General features: G+C 41.3%; 1 protein-coding gene across 3 annotated transcripts in view; it reads right to left on the reverse strand.

Annotated features, from left to right (window-relative positions):
* Window positions 1-696: 696 nt before the first annotated feature.
* ANAPC4 (anaphase promoting complex subunit 4) overlaps window positions 697-12,286 on the reverse strand; it is a 33,582-nt gene continuing 21,992 nt past the window's right edge. The window contains exons 18-28 of one of the 3 annotated variants that reach the window (XM_005877660.2): window positions 11,100-11,156; window positions 10,694-10,750; window positions 8,765-8,858; window positions 5,657-5,754; window positions 5,078-5,139; window positions 4,961-4,999; window positions 4,761-4,862; window positions 3,885-3,959; window positions 2,598-2,771; window positions 1,794-1,917; window positions 697-1,049 (exon numbers count right to left, since the gene is read on the reverse strand). In XM_005877660.2, the coding sequence (XP_005877722.1) occupies window positions 822-1,049; window positions 1,794-1,917; window positions 2,598-2,771; window positions 3,885-3,959; window positions 4,761-4,862; window positions 4,961-4,999; window positions 5,078-5,139; window positions 5,657-5,754; window positions 8,765-8,858; window positions 10,694-10,750; window positions 11,100-11,156 (1,110 nt within the window). In that variant the 3' untranslated portion in view covers window positions 697-821. The remainder of the gene's footprint in view (window positions 1,050-1,793; window positions 1,918-2,597; window positions 2,772-3,884; window positions 3,960-4,760; window positions 4,863-4,960; window positions 5,000-5,077; window positions 5,140-5,656; window positions 5,755-8,764; window positions 8,859-10,693; window positions 10,751-11,099; window positions 11,157-12,286) is intronic. The other 2 variants (XM_014548899.1, XM_014548900.1) reach the window with 2 other exon arrangements.

The following is a 12,286-nucleotide window of genomic DNA, read 5'->3' on the forward strand; positions in this document are numbered from 1 at the left end:
GGCAGCTGATCGATGTTTCTCTCCCATCGATGTTTCTAACTATCTATCTCTCTCCCTTCCTCTCTGTAAAAAATCAATAAAATATATTTTTTTTTAAAAATAAAAATAAAAAAGAAGGAACTCTTACCATTTGCAACAGCATGGATGGATCTGGAGAGCATTATGCTACGCGAAACAAGCCAGTCGGAGAAAGATAAATATCACATGATCTCACTCATTTGTGGAATATAATGAACAACATAAACTGATGAATAAAAATAGATGCAGAGACATAGAACCATGGAACAGACCATCAAAGCTCAGAGGGAAGGCAGGGGAGGGTGGGAGTATGGGAGAGAGATCAACCAAAGGATTTGTATGCATGCATATAAGCCTAACCAATGAACACAGACAACAGGGGGGGTGAGGGCATGTGCTGGGGAGTGGTAGTGGCCAGGGAGAAGTCAATGGGGGGAAAAGGAGACATATGTAATACTTTAAACAATAAAGAATTTAAATTAAAAAGAAAAAACTTCCAGTGAATGACTACTTAATTGTAATTTCTTCCTGATATAGGAATGATTTCCAATACCTACCTTTTTCTTCACAATTTATGTTTTCTTTAAGCACTAGTTCAGCACACAGTAATATAAAGGAATTTCAGCAAAAAGAAAGTCTATCACAGTGACTATACCACTAAGAGAAGATGAAGCAGAATGAGGATAAAAATTGTTGTTTATTTCTTTGTTACACAAAGAGAATTAAAAGTGGTTCAAGACGTCTGAGCCCGTCTCCTGTGTCCTTTCTGACACGATGAGAACATACGAAAAATGGCACCGAGACTAGGAGTCCAGCTCCGGGTCCAGTTTCTCCACTTTGATGACTATCTCCGGCGCTGAAGCAGCAGCACCAGCTGGTTGGCTCTCTGCCTCCGACTCGGACAACACTTCTTCCTTGATTTTTACAGGCTTATTGCTGGCCTCCTCATCGTCGTCTGAAGACTCATCCAGCTCCCATTCATCATCGATGTCCATTTCAAACACTCTCACATGACGGAGATTTGAGCTTAACTGAAGAAAAAAAAGGCCAAACACAGAATTTTAAAATGTATGGCTTAACTAATTATGCATACGGAATTAGAAATCAGGAGTTCAAAGAATGGTTTTATAGGAAAACTAGAGGCCCAGTGCACCACATTCATGCACTGGGGGGGGGGGGGGTCCCTCAGCCTGGCCTGCATCCTCTCACAGTCCGGGACCCCCCAAGGGGAGCGGGCCTAAGCTGGCAGTCGGACATCCCCGGAGGGGTCTTTAGTGTTGCTATGGAGGAGGGAGAGGCTCCCACTACCGCCACTGTGCTCGCCAGCCATGAGCCTGGCTTCTGGCTAAGAGGTGCTCCCCCTGTGGGAGCGCACTGACCACCAGGGGACAGTTCCAGCATTGAGCATCTGCCCCCTGGTGGTCAGTGAGCATCATAGTGACCGGTCATTCCACCGTTTGGTTGATTTGCATATTAGGGTTTTATTATATAGGATTATTTTCCCATCAATGTTCAACAAAATCACTAAACTGAAGCTTTCATTTTGCACAAAAGAATCTCCACATGCAATAGTAACAATTTCATAATTAAAAAATCTAGACTTGTTACTGATTACTTAGTAAGCTTTCTCAGAACAAGAGAACTAAATAGCTAAGGTGACTAACAAGCTCATCATCAACAGAAGCAATTTATCACAAAAAGTTTGCCCTGAAAGGACCATATGGATCCAGTCGCTTCCTCCTATAACTCTGAGTAAGCAATCTGCAAACACTTACCACACAGGACACCTTTCGAAAACCATTCCCAGCAACATACTGCGCTTTCATACTTTCCAGTAATCTCCAATGCTTCTCGAAATGCATGGTACGTGTAGGGATAGCACCACACTGTTCATCTAGCCTAGAGAGCGGGAAAAACCGACCCAGGAGTGAAAAGGGGATCACCTCCTGGTTTACTAGGGGGGGTGTCAGGGTCAACCATGGGCTCGGTTTCTACGGATATTCCCATCTCCAAAATAATTTTACCAGACTCTGTATAAAAACACTGTGTGCTATATTCTACAAAAATACTATAATTACAAACAAGCAAAATATCTTCTTAGTAAGGTTTTTCATTCTCTTTCGAGGAAAATAAATAGACACATTTTTAAATTAGAGAAAGGATCTGCTTTCTTAAATCTCAGTCAGCCAAAGCCATCTCTTGGAAATGGCCATGTCCTCTCCATGTGGCTACGGAGGCCCTACGTCAGGAAGGGAAACACTGAAGGCAATCTAGGGTAACTGATTCTACTATAAAGTGGGATTAACGCTGCTCTTGAAGAAAGAACTCACAGAAGTCCCATTCTCCACCCCAAATAACACCCAACCTTGTTCCAGCACATTCCTACTGATTTACTAGTAAAGCAAAGGAACAGAAGAGCTGTTAAAGCCAGTATTTTTAAAATAAAAAATATGACTGACTATATGATTATCCCTGGTTAACTGTTATCTAGCATACATAAAGAACTGGAATAGATGACATACACTGAAAACATTGTAACCGTGATATCAGAAAGAGGAACTTACTGACGAGTTAGTTACCTTGTAGAGTAATTCCCAGTGAACTGATATTCTGCAGAGTCTTCACAGTTATACACTGAAGACAATGGCAACTGGACCAAGAGTCTGTCTCTTCCTTCACGTCCTACAGTGTCCTTAAGAACTACCGTCACAGTTTCATCATCATAAAACTGTGCATCTAGACAACTGTAGGTGCTAGAAGTGAAATACGTTTTGTTACCTGAAAGATGATCATAACTACAGAGACAATATTGGATGCATAACATACTCGTACCAAGCAAAAAAAAAAAAACCTGACGATAAAAAAAGTCAAGCGACATTCTATACAATAACATTTGAAATATATCATTAGTTTGCACTAAAAACACACTTACTTATGTACGGATTATTCACAAATATAACTAAGCCCTAAAAATAGGTAATCGTGAAAAAATAAAAATCTGTAAGGTTGGTTCACAGTTTCAATGGTCAGGCCTTAAGCCTGTGGAAATTCCATGAATGCTTCCTTATACGTATTTTGAGTTAACCAGACTGAAAGTAAAAATAGGATTTACAGCAGCATAGTATTCCATCGTGTAGATGTACCACTGATCTCACTCATTCATGGATAATAAAGACCATTACAAACTTTTGAACAATAATAGATACAGAGGCAGAGCTGCCTCAAACTGATTGTCAAACTGCAGTGGGAAGGCCAGAGAGGGTTGGGGGGCAGAAGGGAGGGGAGTAAGAGATCAACCGAAGGACTTGTATGCATGCATATAAGCATAACTAATGGACATAAGACACTGGGGGGTAAGGGAGGGCAGGGGATTTAGGATTTACATGTGAAGACACAATAACTTCTAAGGCGTTATCGTAAGATGCTTTTATGTGAGGAGCGAGAAAAAGATCGGCCTCTGCGTAGTGTCAATTCTGTCCTCTGCAAAGCCGCAGGGATGCCTTAGGTGCTGCTGCCCTTTCATACCCTAAGAAAATCCCACCGCACGAAGAATAATGTTGGTCGTAACAAGAACCTCAGCCAGGTGCCCCTGGGACCACATTACTTTCTTTTTAACAGACAAGGAACTAGCTGAGAGGTACTAATTATAGGAAACCGCTACATAAATTCCCTCTGCAGGGTGGTAAGGTTCCAGTCAACCCTCTCTGCAAGTATACAGTGTGTGGCAATCCCTCCCTTGTGTTGCAAGCAAGGGAGGCCTTGTAGGTATATATCACTTAACTGAGTCTAACTATATTCCTAAAATTCACAGGACAAAACATATACATACATATTTATATACCATCCAAACAGAATTCAAGATTTACCTTCTCCTCACTTTCTCAGTTGTGGCATATGTGAAGCTCCCAAATTTAATAGCAATTAGTCCATTGCTTACAGATCTTGAAGAAAGAAGAGGGGGAAAGAGACTTTGTGGAACAACCCGGATAGCCAATAATCTAAACGCTTGAAAGAACATCATTATCAGTATTAGTGTATCTACCTAAACCCCAAATCCCAGACCCAAATCCCATTGTGCTCACTCTAAAACACTAATAACTAACTTACACACCTAGAGAGGTAAACCCAACATCAACATTACAACTTGATTTACAACCTTATGGTCACCAAAGTAGCTGGATACCTTACACAATTAAGGACATCTGGAACAACCAAATGATGTCACATCTTGGTCTCACAATATGTCCTGGAAATTCAGGTTTAAACCCATTTCAGATACTAATGGCATTCTGAGTCTGATCTACCTTTCAGAACTTTCCCTGTGGGTTCTCAAAAGTAGTGTCTGTGGGTGAGGCCTCTTGTTGAATGAAAGGCATCCTTAACCTCAGGTAAAAGTCCTTCCTATAAGGAACCCAAAGTACAGTTCTGAACTCCTACAGGTTCATGAGACGTAATCCTGAGTGTTCTGCTCTTGATTTTTCCTAAGCCTAAAAACCATCCTCCATGTAACTGCTATACACCAATACAAAACCAGATACTCTAGAATCAGAAGGGATCATATAGCCTCCTCATCTGGCACTATCGTCCATCTAGTGACATGAAAACTAAGACTGAGAACAGTTCAGGGACAAGTCATAAGGCAGGTTAAGCAAAACCTGAAATGTAAGGAAGAGGAGCTGTATGTTTTATGATTAAGAATAAAATCTTATCTCTTCTGATTCAAACTTCAGATGAACACTTACTGGGAAATATCAGTATGTCTCCTTAAGATGCACATTTTATAAATTGAATCTTCTAAAATAGTAAAAAGAAGATAATGTAGATTTGAAGTCTTATTATTCCACCTGAGGAAAAAAAAATTAATGTCAAACATGCTATGCAGTTTTCAATGCACAGGACAAAACTGTATTGTTCACATGATAGGGAAGAAACACACACTTACAGAAAAGGGAATTTGAACAATCTACGTGTAGAGTCCTCACTAAAACAAAAGGGAAAAAATTAATAAAATTTTAAATTGGCTGCTGAATTATACCACCCAAAAGGCAAACAGAATTACCTTCTAGTATCTTTATATAATGGGATACAGACTGCTTGATTCATTGATTTTCCAATTACATCCTAAATAAAATAAAATTTAAAATATCATTAGAGCAGAAAAACACTGTACAGAAAGTGAATGACCAGCATTGGTTAAGTCTAGTAAAACAATCATCTATATCATCAAACCTTTTACACAAGAAACTTTAACAACAGTCATGCCAGTAAGGGAAAGAGAGAGACAATTCTGAGCTGGAAAGCACCTTGGAGATAAGCACGTAGCCCCCTGAGAACCACCCCTGTAGTCTCATAGCATTAATCACCCACCCTTCGGTAGTAAACAAGAGACACAACAGCTCCGTAACTAAGAACGTTTATACCAAATACTAAAGATGCCAACACTTTCCTCTTTTTGTTTTTAATGTATGTAAGAAACTCTACGAGGAAATATTAGGGGGAACCATATAAACCTGCCAGCTTTGTTAGTCAAACGCATTTTCTATGGCTCACCTTAATAACTATGATCATTAACATAAATGAGCCACACACTATAGTAGATGTTCTTGCTCCTACACAAAGGCATGCATTTCGAACTTACTGCTGGCTTTTGCAAACATTGATCAATAATGTTCTCCATCCGCCTTTTCACAAAATGCAATGATTTTCGAGGATAATAGGGAAACAGCAAAGGGCTTTCTGGTTTCAAAGAAAAACAGAAACAAACAAAGCTATAGTCGACCAGATGATTAGAAGGAAATATCTGTCATTAGAGCCGGCCCGCACCGCTTAGGTGAGGGTGGGGTTCTCCCTGGCCACTTCGTCAGCCCTTCACACCACCTCACTGAAAACGCCCCGCCTCCCGTCACCCCTGCTGACCGCCCACTGGACACAACCACACTGACTACAAGCTGAGTCCGAGCAGCCTGTTACTCCACATGCTATCTTTCCCACTGAAATCCAACAGGGCGTTTCTGTTGGCTGTAAGAAGAAAGGGGAGATTTGGGAACGATAAGACATATAATGAAGCACAGATCATTCTTCTCTCTTCTTAGCCACAGTGGTGTGACAACAGCAGTCCGGTGCTGTTTTGGAAGATTGTGATACTAAAAACAGACCTTTATCCATTTTGAGTCCTCTCCCAGGTTCTTCAGCCCTCAACAGAAACCAGTGCAATGAAAATAAGCTCTTTACTTGTAAAAAGGCTACTTTTTCAGTAGAAAGTAATATCTAATTTAGCATTTACTGACACCAACTACACTAGGTTCTTTTTATAGCTGTTTTTTAAAAAAAATATATTTTACTAGAGGCCTGTTGCACGAAAAGATTCGTGCAATAGGCCTGGGTCCCGGAGGAAAACAGGTACCGCTCTGGCCGGAGCCGCCTTCACAGCCCTCGCTGCTCCAGCCAGAGCCGCCTTCAGTCTTCGCTCTGCCGCTTCGCGCTTACGTATGCAAATTAACCGCCATCTTTGTTGGCGGTTAATTTGCATATCTCGCTGATTAGCCCATGGGAGACGTAGCGAAGGTATGGTCAATTTCAATCTTTGTCTATTATTAGATAGGATTGGTTTTTTACAGAGAGGAAGGGAGAGAGATAGAGAGCTAGAAACATCGATGAGAGAGAAACATCGATCAGCTGCCTGCTGCACACCTTCTTACTGGGGATGTGCCCGCAACCAAGGTACATGCCCCCGACCGAAATCGAACCCGGGACCCTTCAGTCCGCAGGCCAACACTCTATCCACTGAGCCAAACCGGTCAGGGCTATAACTGTTATCTCTACTGCTTACAATACTTGTACAAAGAAAGCATCATATTCTCCATTTTACAGATTATAAAAAAAAGACCAAGCCTTGGTCAGAAGTTTGGGACTTTCAGCCCCAACCCCCAAAATCTGGGAAGGGGAGAGAAGGTGGAGTTAAGTTCAATCACCAGTGGCCAATGCCTTCATCAGCCATGGCTGCATAATGAAAACTCTGTAGGACCCCTCCACAACAGAGCTCAGAGGGCCTCGGGGAGGTGAGCACCTTGAGGTTCTGGGAGGTGGTGCACTGGGAGAGGGCTCCGTGCCCCCTGCCAATTCCACGCCCTGTGCATCATTTCTAGTCGGCCGTTCCTTTATAATAAACCAGTGATCATGGTCTTTCTCTGAATTTTGTGGACCATTTTAGCAAATTATCAAACTTGAAGAAGGGGAGTTCTGGGAACCTGCAACTTTGTCGCCAAGTGGGACAGGAACGTGGGTCGCCTGGGGTCCCCACACTTGCGAGTGAAGTCAGAAGTGGGGGCAGCCTGTGGGGCTGAGCCTCTAAACGGCGGCGTCCGGCGCTAACTCACGTAGCTGGTGTCAGGATTAAATTGTCGGACACACACTTGGTGTCGCAACTGGTCTCATGAGGAAAAAACCCTCTAATTTTGGTGTCAGATGTGCTTTGTCAGTTGTGAGTATGCAAAATAGAATTTATTCTTGGATTATTTTATTAATTATTGTATTATTTTCCACACGAACAACTGTAAACCTACTTTTGCCCCATCCAGTATTTGTTGCCCTGAAAAAGAATGGACTCCCAGGGTTAAAACACAAGAGCAATAAGCAAAGTTCTGGGCCTCAGAGAATTCCTCCCGCTTCGTGCTCTCCCTTCCTCCCTCCCTCACTCATTCATTTGGATAAGCAGCAACCAGATCCAAGAGGCAGAGATTACATCTGAGTCCAGTTAAAAACTCGGGCTCTGTAGTTAGCGGAATCCTAGCTCCATCACTTACTAGCTTGTATGAGCTTGGGCCTTCTCTAGCCTTGTTTCCTCATTAGTAAAATGAGGATAACAGGACCTTCCCCACAGGTTCTCAGGACTGAAGATAATACACATATGTGGCTATTACCATAAGGATCCAAGACTGTGGTCGGCAAACCGCAGCTCGCGAGCCACATGCAGCTCTTTGGCCCCTTGAGTGTGGCTCTCCCACAAAATACCACGTGGGGGCGTGCACATACAGTGCGACTGAAACTTCGTGGCCCATGCGCAGAAGTCGGTATTTTGTGGAAGAGCCACACTCAAGGGGCCAAAGAGCCGCATGTGGCTCGAGAGCCACGGTTAGCCGAGCCGCAGTTTGCCGACCACTGATCTAAGAAATAGCTAAATTGGTCAGATTACTCTTTCAGAAAGCAAAGAAACACTTTAAAAATATTCTCATCTAAAATGGTGATCTTCGTACGTATAGGATGGCTGCTGTTTTGTGTTGCATCCCTAATAATGCTGGGTAGGAAAGGTTTTACCACACCAACATTTTAAGATCCTAGAAAATGGAAGGCTTAACAAGGAAACAGGAAAGCTGCAACCTCAGGAGAATACACGGATGCGTCCGCTTTTAGGAGTCAACAAACGGGCACCGGCCAAGCGGACTCCTCTGACTAGCAGGCTCTTTAGTTTTCTTCGCAATATCCTATTTTTTATAAGATGCCAATCAGACAACATCATACTTAAGAATAAGCAATCTTACTAAAGCGCAGTTAACAGTGTTTTTGATCATGGTAATGTCATACACTTTGTTTTTTTTTACTGTTCCTCTAATCAAATAAAATGGACACAGAAGATAAATCTAAAGAACTTAGGTAAGTACTCAGCAAGGGTTCAGCAGAACTGTGAGTGGGTGCACTGGTCTCAAATAAATAAACGCGCTGGCCAACACCTCCTGGGCCCATGCAATACCTTTCAGGTGGCTGCTGTTCTGAAGGAAGTCATACCACTGGTTTCCTTCTGTGTTAGGGGGTGACACCAGGTCGTCATCTTCATCTTTCAAGTACTACAAACACAGAATTTAAAATCAGGCTTCAAACTGTTTACATTTAACATTCTTCTATGTAATAAGTTAGTCTGTTTCACTGCCAAGTCCTCTTGGAAAGTGCCCTGCTGTTATTCTAAGTGAGGTGATCAAGCAACTAAAGAAACTGCTAACGACTAAAAGATCAGAATGCTGTAAACGTACAGGCCGTAAATTGAATTTAAATTTTGAGGTCTATTTTCATGAAGCATATTTTAAGCTTATACATGTAAGTCTATAAATTAATTTGAAAAAGGTATCAACTGTCAATCTACTCTGTGGCAGTAGTTCTCAACCTGTGGCCCACGGACGCTTTCAGGGACTCGTGAGGTCGGTACTGTTCTTACAGTGATGCCACGCTGCTGTGTGCCCTTTCGCTGGAATGACACTTGCACTGATGGTCAAAAGCACGGGTGGGAAAATCCCCGGCATCGTCACCAAGCGTCGAGCAGTAGCACCAAACCTTCCTAGCCGCCACTGTCTTCCTCTTTGCCACACACCCACAGTTTCACCATCTCTGATGAAGCTACTGAAATTATTGATTTCATTAACGCTCAACCGTGGAGTACAGGTCTCTTTAATGTCCTGTGTGACAGCACCAGGAAGCATCCGTAAGGCACTTCTACTGCACACCAACAGAGAGCGCACTGGACAGCGCAGCTGTGACGTAGCCGGACACTTTTTTGCTGTTAATGGAATTCCATTTTTATATGAAAGAATGACTGGCAAAAAAACGATTATCCATTCTTGGGTACTTGGCAGATATTTTCTTGAAAATAAAGAAAGTGAGGCTGTCACTTCACACAAAACATCTTGCCGGTATTAGTTGCCAATGATGAGATTTAAACATTTATGCCAAAATTAAAATTCTGAAAATCCTGTATCTGTCACTGTGTAATTGACAGCTTCACGGGACTTAAAGACAGATGAGACCGGTGGTGACAGTAATGAAACCCGACTCTGGGGTTCTGTATGAAGAGAGGTGTCGGCATATGGAAGTTGTGCAGAACTCAGTGAACCGGTATTTTCCTAGTGGCAATACATGACATTACAAAATCACGCCTGGGGGACAGACCCATTCCAAGTGCCAGGCAGGTGAATGGATCTGTAGTGCATTAGAGAACGAAAAGTCCACTGATGCAATTTAGATTCCATATTGTAGTTCCACATTCAAACTAACCTTTAATATGCTATCACTTGTCAGGATTTGGTGCGGTATCAGAGAATACCCACAATTATCTAAATCGCTACTAACATACTTCTCCCTTTCCAAACACACACCTGTACGAAGCCAGATATTCTTTATATAATTAACCAAAACAACGTATCACAGCAGATTAAATGCAGAAGCAGATATGATAATCCAGCTGTCTTCTCTTAAGCCAGACATCAGAGACTTGCAGAATTATAAAACAATGCCACTATCTACTAAGTTATATTTTCTAAATGATAGTTGTTTTTCATTGAAATTATTTATATTCACATGTAATGGAACTGTTATTTTTAATAAGTTATTTTTTAATGAATCAAGAAATATTTTATTCTGTTTCATTTCTAATTCCTAATAATATCTACCATTGACAGATACACCCCACAAAAAAGCTATTTAGGGTCCTCAATAATTTTAAGAATGTAAAAGGATCCTGAGACCAAAAAGTTTAAAAACTGCTCCTCTTTATTTATTCCACTAAAAGGACAGGGCTACTCTATAACTGGCCTTATATTACTTTCCATAAACTCTGGACTAACACTGCTAATGTTTTAAAATTAGTTTTTAAAAATTAAAAAAAAAACTAAATTAAATCCAAAGCCCATACCTGACCAACTTTTTCAACATTAAAGTATTTTCCTTTTCGATTATAAAGGTCTGGAGCCTAGAAAGGATAAGTATAGTTTAATTAATAAATCAACTCACACACACACACACACACACACACACACACAATCTTATATTTAAACCAAAAACTTTGTTAAGAGAGCTGTTAGTGGCAGTTACTCTTTTCTTTCATGGACTGTAAGACACACAATCAAACAAAAGTTCAACTTATAGGCTATATGTGAAATAAACAAACACTGCCATTAATTAGCTCAATATTTTTAAAAGAGTAACTGCTAAGGACCTTCAATTAAACTGGATTGAATTTGACCACTTCTTACCATTACCCAGCTCTATTGCAATTATTAAGAAGAAAAACCAGCATTACAGAAATACCAATTTCCTACCTCATTGAAATGTTCAGTAAGAAATTCAGCAACAAAGGTGATATCTTTTTGAGTCATCTATCAAAAACAAAAAGAAAACAAATCAAGATAAAAGAAAGCTTCCTAATAAAGAAATATCATGTAATGATAAATGTGACTTTTTTTACTATCTCCTAAAAGCCATAAGACAAATAAACAAAGTTCCATTGAGGAAATATCAATAGAAGCCCAGATTATGGAACTCTGAACATATGAAATCCCCGGGTTCTGAGAAGCCTGTAATTAAACCCTTAAGCCCATTTTCCAATCAGAGACTCCAACAGCCCCAGGGCTCCTCATGGCCAAGGTTGCTTATCGTGCTAGGCCTGTGCTGGGCCCAGTGCAGTCCCTCCTGTGGGAGTGGGGACGGTAAGTCCAGGTAATTCACCTCCACCTGAGCTAAGGGCTGCACTCCACAGCACTGCGTGCTTCCGCGTCAGCCTCTGCTTCTCACAATGTCCCTTCCTTCACCTCTCCCAGGTCCTTCAGCCCTCAAAAAGCACACATCTAGGTCCCCCAACAATGAACATGTTTTATCTCCCAATATAAAGGTTAGAGTGATGTCTTAGAACAGCTAACTGTGAACTTTCCTGGATGACAAGTCCAGGCACCCACAGCATAGAAGATCTACTTTGTGTTGAGCTGCAACCCTTACTTACTTATTCCACCGAGGCTAATTGTACTGCTCTCTGTTTTTTTCAGGCTCAAAATTACCTAATCTATTCAGATCGGACAGTTTGGGCAGGGGTGAGGATGAGTGAGCTGCACTTTTGGGAACTTTGACCTAATCTGTAAAATCTTCCCGGAAAGAGACTGCACTGCTATTTGTCACAATCCTGATAGTCGAAAGAAAATAAATATGAATATCTAAGTACCAGATTTCCCAGGAAAATAAAAATGTACTTAAGATTTAAAAATGTTAAATCTCCTAAGATTAGCCATAATAAAGGTATTTCGTGAGATAAAAAACAAAAAGCTTACTAAGATTTGTCTCATGTCTATAGCCTGACAGACTATTAACTAATCTACACTAATAAAAGAGAAACATGGTAATTAGCGTACGACCGCTACCCTTCCCATTGGCTAATCAGCATATCCTTATGCAAATTAACTGTCAGCCAAGATGGCGGCCGGCAGCCATGCACTGAAGCGAACACATGAGGCTTGCT

The sequence above is a fragment of the Myotis brandtii genome, unplaced genomic scaffold, assembly GCF_000412655.1.
Source record: "Myotis brandtii unplaced genomic scaffold, ASM41265v1 scaffold525, whole genome shotgun sequence".
Taxonomy (NCBI): domain Eukaryota; kingdom Metazoa; phylum Chordata; class Mammalia; order Chiroptera; family Vespertilionidae; genus Myotis; species Myotis brandtii.